The following is an 18367-nucleotide window of genomic DNA, read 5'->3' as shown; positions in this document are numbered from 1 at the left end:
ATTTGTCGTGGGGCTGGTAGAATGATTAAAGGGTATTGGTTAAAGCTCTGTATATAAATAAATCAAGGGGCGGTATTAATGAGAATAGATCTAATGAGGCCAAACACAATATCACAGAGATTACAGGCTCCTTTGGGGAGAACAGTAATATATTAAAGTGTACAAAAATTAGAACAAAGTAAAAACTATATAAAAAAAATATGCAGATCTAACTGCACATGAACAGACCAAGCGCGTTTCAACCCTACTGGGTCTTCCTCAGTGGTCAATAATATTAAGTAATGCACTCTTATCTAAAACCAATTATGAAGTATAGCTGGGTGGTCAATGGAAATCTGTTAGATGTAGCCCCAATGAATACTGGTACAGTGTTTCTTTTTGGAGTCCCACCTTCAAAGATATGTAATATCTCAGCGATTGTTTTACTCTACATAGACTCATGTGTGTCAGAAAAACAGTTAATAAATAATTTTAAAAATTTTATATTGCTTTATAGCTCAACTTTTGAGTTCCTGACTTTGTTAAGGTTGGGTTTTCGTTCCCTGTTTGGTTTTGAAGAACAGTGATATATAACATATGGGTGGGCTTTTCCCCCAATAATCTAGGACAAAACAATTCAACAAAATCTGAGTCCTTTATTCAGGAAGGTAGGAAATGATCTGCATAGTTGGTCTAATAATTATAAACTATAGTGGCTGGGACAAATCTTGGTAGTTAAAATGAAAATTCTGCCCAAAGTCCTCTTTTGTAATGACAAATCCGTTCGGGAGAAAAAGAAACCAAGAAGACATGCACAAGTAATGCAATGAACTTGGAAGATAGGCAGTCTGGCAGCTTCAAATATTAAATGATATTATGGAGTGATTTGTCTCCCTGCAGCATTGGCTTAAAGAACACCAAAACAAACTGATCTTGGAGAAAGAGCAAGCGGAGTTATTTTGCTCTGGATCTCGTTGGGAAGGGGAACAACGCAGCAAGCAAAGTCCCAATGCAATTGGAAACAGCATTAACTAAAAAATAGGATAAATGTAAAACTAGGTTAAAACGGAAATCATCCTTGTGTATCCTGGAATTGCAACATTGCAACATGCAAATTTTGCTGGGGCGTTTCAACCAAGCAATTTTCATGCTGGAGGGAAATAGGATTGAGCAGAAAATATTGGAGATTATTCGGGAAGATGCTATCGCCTCTTATGCGGAAATATAATATAAGGATGCAGCTGTTGTTGTTTTTTTCAGCATTTGCAAATCAGTCATTTCATACAGAGTAAGCAAGATCAAATAAATATATCTAGGTCACTTAACCCTTCGGAGGCCACCTTATTACATGTGGATAGGCAGAGTTGTTCAATAGCTACTATTTACCACATACTGGTGGAGGCAGAACAAAAGGTAACCCCATAAAAGGGGAGGTGGGTAAATGAACAGCTAATCCATTTAATTGGTGGACAGATCTCCATAAAAGCATAAGAAACGTTTCAGAGAATGCAGAGATAAGGGGAAACGTTATTGAATTCTTAGATCGGTGGTATTTGACATGAGATAGGTTAAAGAAAAGAACGTCTTCCGCGTCAAACATATGTTGGTGCTGTAAAAGACAGGCGAGCTCATTGATTCACAGAGACTGATTATAAAGGTTTTTTTGGGGAATAAGGTATTTTAGTTAGTGAGAAAAATTATTAAGACCCTAATGTAGCTTTTTCGGGTATTATGCCCAGAGGGATTTCAGTTAACAAGATGTGATTAACAGGGAATTTATTTACCGCAGTCAGAATGTTTAATAGCTGCGGCATGGAGACAGGAGAAAGCACCAGATATTGGGAAATAGCTGAGGAAAGAATGGTACACCGTGTTAATGGGGAAAATATCTGCATATATTTATTGTTACTTTTTTATTGCTACATTTATTTGCCGTCCTTTCTTCAGGGGCTCAGGGCAGAGAAGTACCAGGGTAGAGACAGATATGCACAAGAGAAGTTTGTACAAGCCTCCGTTCATTACTTCCTGGAATAGAAATAAACCTAAAGAATTAGTCAAAATGGAGATATTGAACCTTGTTTAGATTGCCATATTTCATCTCATGGGAATTGTATTATATGGTATACATTAAGCAGTCTTGTGTATTGAATATTGTTAAATAAACAATATATCTGTGGCAAAAAGGAGAGGGGAGTGTTCAAATGGCTTGCCGTCGACCTTCCTAAAACAAACTGCAGTCTGAAACACAGTCATGTATAAACGCAGACACAATGAACACTATTTCCATTCCAAAATAAATCTGGAATAGAGTCGGGTTAATAAAGAATAAACAAAGGCAATAGAAAAAGGCTGTGCCTGATTTTGAAATGCTGAGATTGAAGACAACAGGCTGAACATGTGTGTGTGTGTGTAGGTATATAATATACATATACATATCTTGTAAAATTTGCACAAGTTGTGTCATTAGAATGGAACGAGTCGTACTTATCTGAGCTCCTTTCTGTCCCCCAGAGCTGAAATGATACGGCAGCCTCACCCTGCTGCTGTCTCCCTAAGAGCAGTCTACTGTCTCAGTCTGATGACAGGCCACTTACCGAACAGATGGAAGTGTGTATTTGTCAGGATGAATAAAAGAAAATCAATAAATGTAGGATTCCAGGTGTGTGTGTGTGTGTGTGTGTGTGTGTGTGTGTGTGTGTGTGTGTGTGTGTCGGGGGGGGGAGCACCCATATGCACACCCACAGCATTAACGAGAGAAGGAACAGTGATCAGGAGCTAGGTAAACAGGCTGCAGAGGTGAAAAAGGCAAACGCTGTTTCAGGGATTTTTAGGAATGGCCTTGAGAATAAAAAGGCCGATAATTGTAATGCCTCTCTATAGATCTATGGTGCAGCCTCACTTAGTATACTGGGATTAGGGAGCTGGAGCGTCTTCTTTATGAGGACCGGCTGAAGAGTCTGGGAGTTAGAAAAAAAAAAGATTGTTGGGAGGGACATGAGAGAGGTTTATAAAAGTATGCATGAGGTAGAGAGAAAGAGCAAAGAGAAATTTTTTCTCTCTCCCCAAAAACTAGAAGAAGAAGAAGAAGAGTTGGTTCATATATGCCGCTTTTCTCTCCCCGAAGGAGTCTCAAAGCGGCTTCCAGTCGCCTTCCCATTCCTTCCCCCACAACAGACACCCTGTGGGGTGGGTGAGGCTGAGAGAGCCCGGATATCACTGCTCGGTCAGAACAGCTTTATCAGTGCCGTGGCGAGCCCAAGGTCACCCAGCTGGCTGCATGTGGGGGAGCGCAGAATCGAACCCGGCATGCCAGATTAGAAGTCCGCACTCCTAACCACGACACCAAACTGGCTCCCCCACTTGAAGACATCTGAGGTACAGAACTTTCTAAAGTATATATGTAAATGAAAGTGATGGACATTAGGTTCAGCAAGGAAACTCTATGCAGAGAGTCATTAAAATGTGAGATTCGCTGCCAGAGGATGTAGTGATGGCCACAGCAATGACCAGACGAGGATCAGGTAGAGAAGTCTGTCAAAGGCTACTTGCCATGTTGGCTGAGGGGAACCTTCAGGGATTATTCAGTCTCAGAGGCACTAATCCTCAGGAAACATCAGGGGAAGGCCTCGGCCTCTCTGCCCTGTTGTTGGCCACCTAGAGAAACTGCCCAGCCACTGTGTGAAAGAGGGTGCCGGACTAGATGGACCATCGGTCAGATCCAGCAGGGCTCTTCTGGTGCTCTTTTCAGCAGAAGAATTCCAGAGTCATTAGGCTCTTTGTCTGTTCTGAATCACAATAAAAATGAATCATTATTTCCCATGGCTAGATTCAACTCTTAGAGCTTAGAGATCAGCAAGATTTTTGGTGTATGAAATTTCGAGAATCAAAGCTCTCTTTCATCAGCTTTATTTATCATGGGATTTATATTCCGCCATCCTCAAAGGCTCATGGCGGATCACAGTATCAATGAAACACCCAGAGCCATTCTGCACCAGGATCTATGTCACAAATTGGTTTCGGAACGAAAAAACACCATTTTAAATAGTGGAATTCGTTGTTATGCATACCTGCCTTGGTAGTGGAATCCAGGTGCGTTTCTATTGTTTCCCACAACCAAAGACCTGGTGGAAGAGCTCCGTTTTACAGGCCCTGCGGAACCTGCGTCAGGGCCCAAGCTCTGCTGGAATCTCATTCCGCCAGGTCAGAGCCAGGACCAAAAATGCCCAGGCCCTGATGGAGGCCAGGCTCACTTCTTTTGGGCAGGGGACTTCCGGTAGATTCACACCCACAGAGCCAAGAGCTTTGCAGGGGACATAAGAAGGCAAGCAGTCTCTCAGATATGTAGGGCCCAGGCCGCATTTGGCCTTAAAAGTCAATTCCAAAACCTTGAATCTGATCCGGGTTGCAGCCGGCAACCAATGCAGCTGCCTCAGCACAGCCTGGATATGGGTCCTTCCAAGATGTACCTGTGAGGACCTTTGCAGCTGCATTTTGCACCAGCTGCAGTTTCCAGGTCAGGGATAAGAGTAGACCTGCATAGAATGATTTACAGAAGTCCAATCTAGAGGTGACCGTTGCGTGGATCACTGTGGCCAAGCAGTCCCTAAGCCGATACCAGACAAAGGGAGCTTTGAGTCTCAAATGCTTTAACACAAAAAATCTTGCTGGTCTCTGAGGAGGCATTGGATCTACCTGTTCTACGGCGAACCAACTTGGCTAGCATTCGAGCACCGTTTTTTTATGCCTGCGCCTGAAATCAACAGGACTTGTTAAGTGTGAATGTGTATTGGCTTGCAATAGAGGTAAAGTTCAATGAGATCTGAACATGCTGGAGAAGTGGGAGAATGAGAACAAGATGCAATTCAGTAAGAAGTGCAAAGTTCTACCCCTGGGTCACACAAATGAGAAGCAGGCATACTGGATGGGAGGGGCACTTCTGGGCAGCAGTCTGTGTGAACATGATCTTGAGGTACCTGTGGACTGTAAGCTATTTATAAGCAGAAAGTGTGATGCGGCGGTAAAGGAGGTGAATGCAGCCTTGGGCTGTATCAACAGAGGCATCACATCAAAATCACAAGATGAAATAGTCCCCCTGTATAGCACATTGGTCAGGCCCCACCTGGAGTCCAGGGTGCAGTTCTGGAGGCCTCACTTCAAAGAGAACATGGACAAAATGGAGAGGGTGCAGTGGAGAGCGAGGAGGGTGATCCGGGGCCTGGAGACCAAGGAAGGCTGAGGGGCTAGGAATCTTCAGCCTGGGGAAGAGGAGGTTGGGAGGGGACAGGGTGGCTCTCTTGAAGGATCTGAAAGGTTGTCCCTTAGAGGAGGGCAGGGAAAGGTTCCTGTTGGCAGCAGAGGAGAGGACCCGCACTAATGGGTTTAAACTACATGTAGAATGGTATCAGCTAGATAGTAGGGGGGGAATTCACAGTCAGAGTAGTTCAGCAGTGGAAGGGGCTGCCTCAGGAGTTGGGGAGCTCCGCCTCACTGGCCATCTTCAAGCAGTGGCTGGACAGATCCTTCTGGATGCTTCAGGCTGATCCTGCACTGAGCAGGGGTGGGACTAGATGGCCTCCATGGCCCCTTCCCACTCTAGGATTCTAGGAGTCTAGTTCAGCAGTGGAAGGGGCTGCCTAAGGAGGTGGGGAGCTCCCCCTCACTGGCCGTCTTCAAGCAGCGGCTGGACAGATCCTTCTCCTGGATGCTTGAGGCTGATCCTGCACTGAGCAGGGGTGGGACTAGATGGCCTCCATGGCCCCTTCCCACTCTAGGATTCTAGGAGTCTAGTTCAGCAGTGGAAGGGGCTGCCTAAGGAGGTGGGGAGCTCCCCCTCACTGGCCATCTTCAAGCAGCGGCTGGACAGATCCTTCTCCTGGATGTTTGAGGATGATCCTGCCTTGAGCAGGGATGAGACTAGATGGTCCCTTCCAACTCTAGGATTCTATGATGCAGTGAACAATCTAATTTTTCCTGGATTGTGATGCCAGTTCAAAAAGCAGGGAGGAAAATGTTGGTCACTTCCTTGCCAGTCATATAAGATCCAAGCTGACCACTCCCTTCCCTTCACATTGCAGGCATAATGCCTAAGCACAGCAGCATGATTCTTAGTCTTGCTTTCTCAGATGAGGCAGGCCTGTCGATCCAGCGTTAGCCCAAGATGTAGAGTTTTGGGTCTTTTTAAATTGTATTTTCGTCAACTCTTTTAGGGTTCCCATTGAAGAAAAAAAAAAGTCAGGGTAGAAATTACCTGCATACATAAATATATTTCTGAATTTGGACTCCAAAAGTTGCATTATTGAGGTGGGAAAGACCGTGTCTGAACTTACTGGCTTGCTTGACCCCGAGTTGTGCCTCTTCTGTAGTTCCTTAGGACATTTCGGCGCTCGCTGGGCTTCGCCCTTCTCCACGCCACCCTGCACAGAGACAGAGGAGCTGTTAGCTTGAGGAGAGAGGTCTGCAGATAGCTATTAAGAAGCACGCTGAGCATCCGTCGGCTGTTCGTCTTCCTCATCGTGTGTTAAAAATTAATGAAGGCGTCTTAAGAGTGGCGACAGTAAGGGCAAGCCTTACTTTTGTCATGACGACCTATGATTTACGTTCCCCACTGTAAGTCCTGAAGGGCATTGCCTAAGTTGCTGATTCCACCGGAACCCTCCCCAGAATGCTTACAGGTGAAAATGGATCTGTGAGTGAAGGGACGAGGAACGTGTCATTTATTTGTACAACGGCTTGTTTTTGTACCAATTTGGCAGAACGATATAAAGGGTGGAAACCGTTGTGGCAGGAGAGGAGCGTTGCCAGCTGTACAGTGGGGAACTATTGGAGGTTTGGGGGTAGATCCTGGGGAAGGTGGAGTTTGGGGGAGTTGCGGGACTTCAGAAGGTTTAGTCACTTTCCAGAGGAGCTGCTTTCTCCAGGGGAAGTGGCCTTTGTGGACGGGAGATCAGCTGCCATTCCAGGAGATCTCCAGGTCGCAACGGGAGGGTGGCTAACCTCAGAATCCTTCTGTTTGTTTGTTTTCTTGTCAAAGGGTTATAAACACATGAAACTGCCTTAAACTGAATCAGTGAGCTGACCCTTCTGTTTTGGGGGGAGGACCCTCCCACAAGACCCATAATGGAGTGGTGGCTCTTGCAGGGATCTTTAGGCCCAAAAGAGACTGTGTGTCTATCCCTGGGGACACCCACCAGATGGTGGGCTCTCCATCTTTGGACATTTTTAAACAGAGGCTGGAGAGCCATCTGATGTTGTAAAAGTTCAAGTGGGTGGCAGGTTACAGTGGATGAGCGATAGGGTTGTGAGTGTTGTGCATAGTGCAGGGGGTTGGACTAGATCAGGGGTAGTCAACCTGTGGTCCTCCAGATGTTAATGGACTACAATTCCCATGAGCCCCTGCCAGTGTTTGCTGGCAGAGGCTCATGGGAATTGTAGTCTATGAACATCTGGAGGACCACAGGTTGACTACCCCTGGACTAGATGACCCAGGAGATCCCTTCCAACTCTGTTATTCTATTCTATTCTATTCTAGACTGTTAGTCCATCATCAAAATCAACATTGCCTTCTCAGACTGACAGTAACTCTCTCCAGGGACTTGGGCCAAGATCTTTCACATCTCTTACTGCCAGATCTTTTAAGTGGAGATACTGGGGATTGAACCTGGGAACTTCTGCATGCCAAGTAGAGGATCTGCCACTGAGCCACAGCCTCTTATGGTGAGTTTCCATAGCCCTGTAGAATTTCCAAGGCAAGAGAAGTTCAGAGGAGGTTTGCCATTGCCTACCTCTGCATTGTAACTCCGGCGTTCCTTGGTGGCCTCCCATCCTAGTACTAACCAGGCCTGACCCTGCTTAGGTTCTGAGATCTGACAAGCTCAGATAAGTTAACAGTATAAATATGGAGGTTCCATTGTTGCTGTGTATTAATGCCACAGCCTTGACTTGGATTTTGCCCTGAAAAAATATAGTTTGACCACAGGCATAATCATACAAAGGACATCTTGAAGATGTCAGAAGAGATATTTTTGTACTCCGCTTTTTACCACCCGAAGAGTCCCAAAATAATGCCCAAGGACACCCAGCTGGCTACATGTGGAGGAGGAGTGGGGAATCAGACCCAGTTCTCGAGTTTAGAAACCACAGCTCTTCACTACTACACCAAACCGTCTCGCAAAAAAAGCCAAAACAAGAGCAGTCCTGAAAAAAACCTAAACCTTAGAGTGATACATAGTACCTTACTCACCACAGTGTGAAATTTTAAATCTGGCCTACATTAAAAACCAACATGGCTAACAATAAACAGGAAAATAATTTTTTCCCTGTTTTTCACTAACCCTAAGGCTCAGAATTTATGCAGTGCCCAACTACTCAGGACACAGAGGTTATCTGGTGTGGCCACACTAGAATCATAGAATCATAGAATCATAGAGTTGGAAGGGGCCATACAGGCCATCTAGTCCAACCCCCTGCTCAACGCAGGATAAGCCCAGAGCATCCTAAAGCATCCAAGAAAAGTGTGTATCCAGCCTTTGCTTGAAGACTGCCACTGAGGGGGAGCTCACCACCTCCTTAGGCAGCCTATTCCACTGCTGAACTACTCTGACTCTGAAAAACTTTTCCTAATATCTAGCCTATATCGTTGTACTTGTAGTTTAAACCCATTACTGCGTGTCCTCTCCTCTGCAGCCAATGGGAACAGCATCCTGCCCTCCTCCAAGTGACAACCTTTCAAATACGCTACTATCACCTATGCAAAGCAGCATGCTGGGTTAGAGATCCAGCTATCAAACTCTCTCTCTCTCTCTCTCTCTCTCTCTCTCTCTCTCATATGGCCACTCAGTGAGAATCACAATATGGCTGAGTTTCTGTCTTCAGTTTTTTAAATCCAAATTGACTGGTGTATTATGACTATTTCTGCTTACCTAGCTCCTAACCTGCTTTATGCCAGTAAAGGTATTGTGTGTGTGTTTTGAATACAGCATCATATTGTAAGTGGACTACAGAAAATAGTTCCAGAAATTAATCAATATTAATTGTAACAAGTTCTCTTAACTGCATTCAGCAATAAACTGAGGCAATTTTAGTCCCATACATTTAGAAAGCCTGAAAATCTGCATGTGTTCTCCCTTATTCTTATCTTTGAAGCCAATGTTTCACTTGTTGTTTAAAAGTAAGACACTAACTTCGTTGCGTTGAAATCTCCTTCCACTTCGAGTTTTGCCCTCAGAGACTTCAAGTTCTGAAGTATTTTTTACTAGATGTTCGACCTAAAAAAGGCAAACAAATGGCTCAGTAGAAAAACATTATTTCTTGGGCTGCGTACTTAGAGACAAAAGTTTTCTGCTTTCTTTTTTCTCCCTCACTGTAGGAGCCCAACTTTCCCCAGTTCTTGTAATTAAATCAACATATGGACTGGGCTGGGATTTAAAAGTCTTCAGGCAGGTTGTGTGTCCTTTGTGCTATTGTTTAAGACTTTAAACCTTTCCTTGTATGTTTATACAAATAAAAGTTCACTGCAGTATTCTTAAAAAAAATAACTTGAAAAACTGCTCCAGAAAGGAAAGCTATGCACAGCACTTACTGTAAAATCAGAGTCCAGGGGCACCTTTAAGACCAACAAAGATTTATTCAAGGTGTAAGCTTTCGAGTGCAAGCACTCTTCCTCAGACTTCCACAGCACTTACTGTGACAATGAGTCTAGCCCTCTCCCTACTGCAACACTTTTTCCCAACTTTTAAAAAACCTGTAGAGCAGGGAATTAACTTTTAGTTATATAAATAAATGTACCAGGAAATGTTTGAATAACAGCATGAAGGATGCATGACCTGCCTGAAGCATTCTTCAGAAATAAAGCAATAAAAGATACAAAAAAGGTAAAATACTTTGGTCACTAAAACAAGGCAGATTCAAGTCCTTTGATCTGAAGCATTAGAACAAAGTTTGTGCCCAGTTGCACCTTTAAGACTAACAGAGTTGTGTGGTTTCTGTAGACATATCAAAGACCAAACTTGAGGTTCGAGGCAGGACTGTAATCCTGCATTGCAATTAGCCAATGTGCAGGTAGATTCCAGTGACCTTATGGGAGGGCGGTACACAAATGCAATGAATGAATGAATGAATGAATGAATGAATGAATGAATGAATGAATGAATGAATGAATGAATGAACCACTACACCAAACTGGCTCTCTAAGATTAATTAACTTTTTCAGTATTTTAAAATATTTTTTAAATATTAATTTATCTTTGAAAACAGGTGGAACAGGTCATGCAGCATCACTATAAGTGACATGTATGTTGTGCAGCTATTTTTTGGCAACATTTGTTATGTCCTGCCGCCAGTGTTTTTGCAGCTAGAAAGCTGGCCAAATCTGGAAAGCTCTGATATTATATACATTTGTTTGTTTGTTTGTTTTAAATTTTTATACCACCCTTCCATACAGCTCTGGATGGTCTACATTCTCTTCATATGTAAAAAATAGTTACATAGAACACTGTAACAATCTGTCAGATAACAATCATAGCATAACATAGCATGTCAACCCAAGAAGTACTTCAACAGAACAACAACACTGACATATCCCTGGGGAGGTCAAATTGTTCAGTCATGAAAGGAGCATCTGGGGGGGGGGGCAGCAGATGTTTTGAGTCGGTCAACCTCAAGCAAATGCCTGGTAGAGGAGCTCCCTTTTGCAGGCCCTGCAGAATTGCAGAAGTTTGGGCATGTTAGAATAAAATAAATATTGCTTTATACCTGAGTATCATCGATGGACAAATTTTGGCTTTCTTCTATTTTCATAATTTCGTCTTCCTCACATGTTAAATTTAGCTCTGTGAATGTCAAAAGATTTTTTTTAATCAGTTTATATTTCTGGACTTAAGTTACAAATTAGTGTAGACAAAATGGGTTTGATTGAAATACTGATACATCGGGAAGGCCCTAGTCCTCTCTGTTCTCTGAGAAGAAAGTAGATTTTCCCTAGGACATATAGGCAGTTGCTAGGGGGTTGGACTAGATGACCCAGGAGGTCCCTTCCAACTCTGATTCTATGAAATTATTCCTTTGCCTCTCCTCATCCCCTTCTGCAAGTGCATGAGGAACCAGAGGGCTAATCTTACCAGTCATCATTTGATTTGGGAAACTCAGAAGGGGTGGAACCTGAAATGATTTTACTTTAATGAGATATTTGTAAGCGAAATGCCCTTTATTCATTAAGGGGTTTTCACAAGACTAGAATTCACCTGCAGCCATCCTTAACTTCTGTAACCTTTCTGTAAGTAAAGGGAATGGAGGGAAAGTCCATCTTTTGCAAAGTTCTTCTTGAATCAGGTAATTTTTTAAAAATCAAAATATTTAGGACATTTATTGTATTCAATCATAACATAAAACACTTGTATGCAATAATAAAATCCCAATAAATCAAATGGTGGTAAAAAAGCTTTATAGTGGCAAAAACAACTTAACAAGATTAAGGGGAAATGAAGAAAGGGTGGGTGCCATACCATTGCATACTGCGTACAAAAGAGGGCTGGTCGAATGGAATAGTCCAAACTAGAAAAATTCAACCCATTGCCTAGTACAAAAATTATTCCTAGTCAACTCAGTGATGATTTTGTTAACAGGTTTTGTTATATATTTACACAGAATGTTTTATATTTGTATATTTTTGTATATTTGTATATTTTTTCATAGTAATACTTAATAACATTGAGACATGACTCATTCTTAAATAGGTGGAAGTTTGCTAGTTTAACAAGGAAACATTACATATGTAAATATTTACTAATACTTTGTAATAATTTGTTTTAGATAAAAGCCACTGAGGAAGAAAAGAACTTTGAAAACAGGCAATTGAAAAAGAAAAAAAAATTGTGTTTATCCCGAACCTGTTTATGTTTGTACATCATTGATATGAAGGCAATATCTACAGAATAAATTGGAATAATTATAAACAAAAAAGATTACATTTTTGTACTAGCCAATCGGTCGAATGCTTCTAGTTTATACCATTGCATACTGGCATAAAGCAGTTTTATATAGGTTTTGTACCTCTGGTGTAGAGTGGTAAAGCAGCAGACATGCTGTCTGAAGCTCTGCCCATGAGGTTGGGAGTTCAATCCCAGCAGCCGGCTCAAGGTTGACTCCGCCTTCCATCCTTCCGGGGTTGGTAAAATGAGTACCCAGCTTGCTTGCTGGGGGGTAAACGGTCATGACTGGGGAAGACACTGGCAAACCATCCCGTATTGAGTCTGCCATGAAAACGCTAGAGGGCGTCACCCCAAGGGTCAGACATGACTCGGTGCTTGCACAGGGGATACCTTTACCTTTACCTCTGGTGTGCAGAGCCTCTTTTGCATTTTTCTGCTCCCTCATTTTATTTTCTGTAATAAAATCCTCCTGTGTAAAGAACACAAAACAAGGACTGCTAAATGCTTTGGTTAAGGCTTTTGATAGATCTGTAATAAAAACAACGGACTTTGCAAATTTCAGCTCATAAAACGTAACGATAACAACTTCACCAATCAATATACGTCATATCGAAATCCTTACCTCCATTTTCTGGTCCTGTCCTCCATCAAGTTGCTGTGCCTTTGGCGGTGTCAGTGAATCGGCTTGCTTTAGTATGGCCCTGTCAACGTGCTCCATCCGGTCTTTCTCGGTGGTCATTTTCACTTTCAGCATATGAAAAGGTGTGGGGACCTCGCCCACATTCAGGTAGATAGGCTCCCCCTCAAACACCATCTCTTCACAATCACCTTCTTTGAAACCAGGCGGCTGATAGTCGGGTGGGGTAACTGCAGAGAAAGGTTGGATTTCAAAGTGTTCTGCATAGGTGGAAACTTTTGTTTCACTTTTTGTGCTGTGTACAGCTTCTGACTTAGCGTGACTGAACAAGTTAATGACCTCCAAAATGTCATCATTAATATTCTGGCTCATGTCTTGCAGATGGAAGGCTGTGGCTTCCTTGATGGAGTGAATCCATCTCATGTTGGCTTTTCCTCTTTTCAGCTTCTGAGATATGATGACAGCAGGATAACCTGGACCGTCCAGGTTAGGGCAAGGGATAAACAGAGGTGGTTTACCATTACCTGGCTCTGTATATTAATCCTAGATCTTCTTGGTGGTCTCCCATCCAAGTAGGAACTAGGGCTGACCTTGCGTAGCTTCTGAGACCTGATAAGATCAGGCTAGTCCAGGTCAGAGAAAGGACAGCCTTTCTCAGCTTTTTCACCACTGAGAAAACCCTGAAACATTCTTCAGGCTCTGAGAAACCACAGACGTGGCCCGATTGTGCAGAATATGGTTGGGAAGCAGAGCTGTGGACACGCCTACCTGGGGCCCCTCCCCTTCCCATCCAGGCCCATCAGTGACCACTTTGAGAGGGGCGGGCAGGCCAAGATAACTATAAATGGTCATATCTACCAAATTATGTTTTAACAAATTTGTAAAATATATATCATTAACTCCCAACCATTTGGAAATCCATTACAGGGCTATCACAAAACCCTGTTGGGAATACCTGCTATAGGATGATGTTATATTTTAATTTGCTTGACCTAAGAGATAGAAGCCTCTTGTGGCGCAGAGTGGTAAGGCAGCCGTCTGAAAGCTTTGCCTATGAGGCTGGGAGTTCAATCCCAGCAGCCGGCTCAAGGTTGACTCAGCCTTCCATCCTTCCGAGGTGGGTAAAATGAGTACCCAGCCTGCTGGGGGGTAAACGGTAATGACTGGGGAAGGCACTGGCAAACCACCCCGTATTGAGTCTGCCATGAAAACGCTGGAGGGCGTCACCCCAAGGGTCAGACATGACTCGGTGCTTGCACAGGGGATACCTTTACCTTTACCTTTAAGAGATAGAATTCTAGAATCCTAGAGTTGGAAGGGACCTCCTGGGTCATCTAGCCCAACCCCCTGCACTATGCAGGACCCTCCAACCCTGTCGCTCATCCACTGTCACCTGCCACCCCCTTGAGCCTTCACAGATTCAGCCTCTCTGTCAGATGGCTCTCCAGCCTCTGTTTCAAATCTCCAAAGATGGAGAACCCACCACCTCCCGAGGAAGCCTGTTCCACTGAGAAACCGCTCTGACTGCCAGGAACTTCTTCCGGATGTTTAGACAGAATTTCTTTTGCATTAATTTCATCCCATTGGTTCTGGTTTGTTCCCCTGGGGCAAGAGAGAACAACTCTGCTCCATCCTCCATATGGCACCCTTTTAAATACTTGGTTATCATATCCCCTCTTAGCCGCCTCCTCTCCAAGCTAAACAGTCCAAGCTCCCCCAACCTTTCCTCATACGTCTTGGTCTCCAAACCCCTCACCATTGAGCCTACTCTTCCCAGAAAAGGAGCATATAAGACAAATAAAGCAAAATTAAGATATGAAACAATACCTTCATCATAATAGAAGAGCTTCATTGTCAGACAGACATCATCAGGTAGAGGGCCCAAATTTTGCATCAGAACATAAATCTTCCTTAGCAGCAGGATGCTGGCTTTCTTTGTATCTGCACACGTGACGTTGGAATTGTCCCCCTGATTTTTACTAGAAAGTCACAAAACATCCATTGATGGTCATGCACAGCTTCCCTCTTTAAAGAGGTAGAAGCTAGGATTGCCAACAACCTGGAGGGAAAATGTTCTGCCCTATTAATGGAACTTTAATATGCAGAAATGTGCAGTTGAAGGGAACTTAGCCAGAAGGCAACATCAGGGGAAGACCTTGCCCTCTCTTTCCTGATTGTTGGATCTCGAGAGGAACTGGTTGGCCACTGTGTGAGACAAGAGGCTCGACTAAATGGACCATTGTTCTGATCCAGCAAGGCTCTTCTAATGTTCTTATGAAGACCTTGGCCTCTCTGTCCTGTTGTTGGACCTCCAGAGGAACTGCTTGGCCAGTGTGTAAAGCAGGATGTTGGGCTGGATGGACCCTCATTGGTCTGCCCCAGCAGGGCTCTTTTGAGGTTCTTCTCGGGGGAAGGCTTCTCCCTCTCTGCCCTGTTGTTGGTCCTCTAGAGGAACTGGTTGGCTACTGTGTGAGGCAGGATGTTGGATTAGATGAACCACTGATCTGACCCAGCAGGGCTGTTCTTAAATAATATCCCATAAAGCCTCTGCTAAAGGGACTGGGTTTTTTCTCCAGATTGTTGGCAACCCTAGGTGAAACCTATCACACACACACACCAAGCTCTGTCCACTGAGTTTGCTTCATCTCCATCCAGGTAACCTCCTCCTAATTGCACTAATAGTGAACATTACCATTTTCTCTCAGAAAACGTTAACCTTGTGCATCATGTGAACACCAAGGTGGCCTGCATAAGCAAAAGTAAAAAGCCAATCCCTACAAACCAAGCAAGGCACTGACTCCAGGTACAAAACCTAGCAGTGGTGTTATGTTGAATCAGGGACCTGTCATTGATGGACACATAGAATCATAGAGTTGGAAGGGCCCTCCTGGGTCCCTTCCACACATGAAGCTGCCTTCTACTCAAGCAGATCCTTTATCCATCATGATCAGTTTCATCTAATCAGACTGGCAGACTGGCAGTGGCACTCTAGGGCCTCAGGCAGGGAGCTTTGACATCCTCTACTGACTGGTCCTAACTGGAGATTGCAGTGGTTAAACCTGGGGCCTTCTGCACGCCAAGCAGATGCTCTGCCCCTGAGCCATGACCCCTGCCTACGTCATGGAACAAATCTCAGGGGGGAAAGAAACAGTTAGTGCTGACATTCACTAAGTTTCCTTGGCATTTAAAAGTATTCAGGTAAACAATTTCCCCAACATTTGTTGGACTTTTAAGTATCTGCAAAAATATTTGGTAAGTATATCCTATTTCCATTATGCCTTCTGCTAAAATGCAGCTAGAGGCCGATTCAGAGTGCTGCCAAACATGTCCAAAATCGCCAGCTTGGTGAGGTGGCTAAGAGTGGTAGCTTTTAATCTGGTGAGCTGGGTTTGATTCCCCACTCCTCCACATGCAGCCAGCTGGGTGACCTTGGGCTAGTCACAGTCCAGTTAGGAAAGTTCTCACAAAGCCCTTCTCTCAGAGTTCTCTCAGCCCTCCCTACCTCACAGGGTGTCTGTTGTGGGGAGAGGGAAGGAAGGCATTTGTAAGCCACATTGAGACTCCTTCAAGTAGTGAAAAGGGTATAAAAACAACTCTTCTTTTACAAAATGGAGATGAATGTTTCCCTGGTGAATAGGGCCGTGTTAACATTCTGACCCTAGAAGCACGAAATGCATTTTTCACTTAATTCTTATTGGAATAGGCAGCTACAGAAATGTCTCCTAAAACTGCAGGGTGAAAGGAGAAAAATAAGATAATACCTTATGAAATCCATCTCTGGTCCTTTATCGGTGTATTTGAACTTAAACTGGTAGCATTCTGTAATTGTCTAAACACAAAACACAGCAGTCACGTAACCAATATGAAAGTTAGGACATTTCAAAAGAATGCAAAAATAACTGTTTTAGATTTGCCATTTCCAAGAAATAAAAAGGTAAAGGTAAAGGTATCCCCTGTGCAAGCACCGAGTCATGTCTGACCCTTGGGGTGACGCCCTCTAGCGTTTTCTTGGCAGACTCAATACGGGGTGGTTTGCCAGTGCCTTCCCCAGTCATTACCGTTTACCCCCCAGCAAGCTGGGTACTCATTTTACCGACCTCGGAAGGATGGAAGGCTGAGTCAACCTTGAGCTGGCTGCTGGGATTGAACTCCCAGCCTCATGGGCAAAGCTGTCAGACGGCTGCCTTACCACTCTGCGCCACAAGAGGCTCTCTTCCAAGAAATAGTATTCCTTTTAATGGATTGACTGCCAAGAGTCCGTTCTGCTGACCATCTTACGCTGCTCCCACCTTGTGCTGGGAGAAAACAGCACCACTGACACTGAAATGGATACTCAGGATCCAACCCTTTGTCTGTAAATGTTGATTGAACAAACAATATAGGCACTTACTACTGCAAGCACTGGATTGGGACCTCATGAACAGCCAATCCGGGATGGTTCTTACCAGTCCACTCAAGCATAGATTTACACCTCAAGCTAGCCATTTGCTTTAATGGTTGCCTGAACAGTTCACTTGTGGAACAGGGAAACTGCTTTCACACTCTCTTCCACAGCAAGAGAGTAGGCTGCCTAAGGAGGTGGTGAGCTCCCCCTCACTGGCAGTCTTCAAGCAAAGGTTGGATATACTTCTTGGATGCTTTAGGATGCTTTGGGCTGATCCTGCATTTAGCAGGGAGTTGGACTAGATGGCCTCTATGGACCCTTCCAATTCTATGATTCTATGATTCAAGAACAAATCCACCGATAAACTGCACAGAATAATGCCATGCAAACAGGAGCAAACAAGGCTCTGGAGCCAAGCACTGGTGTATTGGATTTGAGTACTCAAGGTTACAAAATTAATACTCTTTTATATTACCACATCATACAGATAAGTGGTGACACCTTGTGGCTGGTTACTTTATTACTGTATGTGTTAAAAAATGCAAGTCTGGGCCCGAAAACCGGTTCGCTTGATCCCAAATAATGAGAACAGCAAGATGGTAATGGAATATACTGATTCATGCACTGAAATTAATTTTTTTACAAGCAATTAACAAAGTGGTCTGAGAAAGCAAAAATTCAATATGGAATTAGAAGGAAATAGGAAACATGAGTATAGTTTAATATATTTTTAATATGGATGGATGGATGGATGTAAGCATGATGTAAGCATCCCCATTTATCTCTATTTTAGCAAAGGGGGTCCAGAGTGGAGGCAGGAAATTACAGGGCAGATAACCTAGTATTTATCCCAGGTGAATCAGCAGACACTGCAATCAAAGATAGGCAAATAGAGGAACAAAGCCCGCTGATAGAAAATGACAATAAAATCAGAGTCCAGTAGCACCTTTAAGACCAGCAAAGATTTATTCAGAGCGTGAGCTTTCGACTGCAAGCACTCTTCCTCAGACTAAGAAAATCAGCATGGCTTCTACAAAGGAAAACTGGCCTCACAAAACTTTTGGAGTTCTTTGAACAAGTGAACAAGCATCTAGACAATGGTGACGTGGTAGACATTATATACCTGGACATTCAAAAGGCTTTTCCCAGAGTACCTCATCAGACTCCAACGTAAGCTTAGCGGTAATGGGACAAGAGGACAAGTTCTCTTATGGATTATGAATTGGTTAAATGGCAGGAAGCAAAGGGTAAGAATTAATGGACGGTTCTTGCAATGGTGGAAGTAAGCAGAGTCCCGCAAAGTAGCGATCCCCAACCTGTGGGATGCAGACCACATGTGGTCCTTCGACTAATTGGAGGTGGGCCGCGAAGGACACCTTTTCTCCCCAGCCCTTTAATTCATCCCCCCCCCCCGGCCCTTTACAACACACTTTGGGTGTCATT

General features: G+C 43.8%; 1 protein-coding gene across 1 annotated transcript in view; it reads right to left on the bottom strand.

Moving 5' to 3' along the window:
* HORMAD1 (HORMA domain containing 1) overlaps positions 1 to 18367 on the bottom strand; it is a 28371-nt gene that overhangs the window by 2264 nt on the left and 7740 nt on the right. The window contains exons 8-14 of the mRNA XM_077320106.1: positions 16302 to 16369; positions 14368 to 14519; positions 12526 to 12770; positions 12300 to 12372; positions 10729 to 10805; positions 9159 to 9242; positions 6306 to 6392 (exon numbers count right to left, since the gene is read on the bottom strand). Of these exons, the coding sequence (XP_077176221.1) occupies positions 6306 to 6392; positions 9159 to 9242; positions 10729 to 10805; positions 12300 to 12372; positions 12526 to 12770; positions 14368 to 14519; positions 16302 to 16369 (786 nt within the window). The remainder of the gene's footprint in view (positions 1 to 6305; positions 6393 to 9158; positions 9243 to 10728; positions 10806 to 12299; positions 12373 to 12525; positions 12771 to 14367; positions 14520 to 16301; positions 16370 to 18367) is intronic.

Source organism: Paroedura picta, chromosome 1, assembly GCF_049243985.1.
Source record: "Paroedura picta isolate Pp20150507F chromosome 1, Ppicta_v3.0, whole genome shotgun sequence".
NCBI classification, from domain to species: Eukaryota; Metazoa; Chordata; class Lepidosauria; order Squamata; family Gekkonidae; genus Paroedura; species Paroedura picta.
This window is presented reverse-complemented; position numbering and strand designations above follow the sequence as displayed.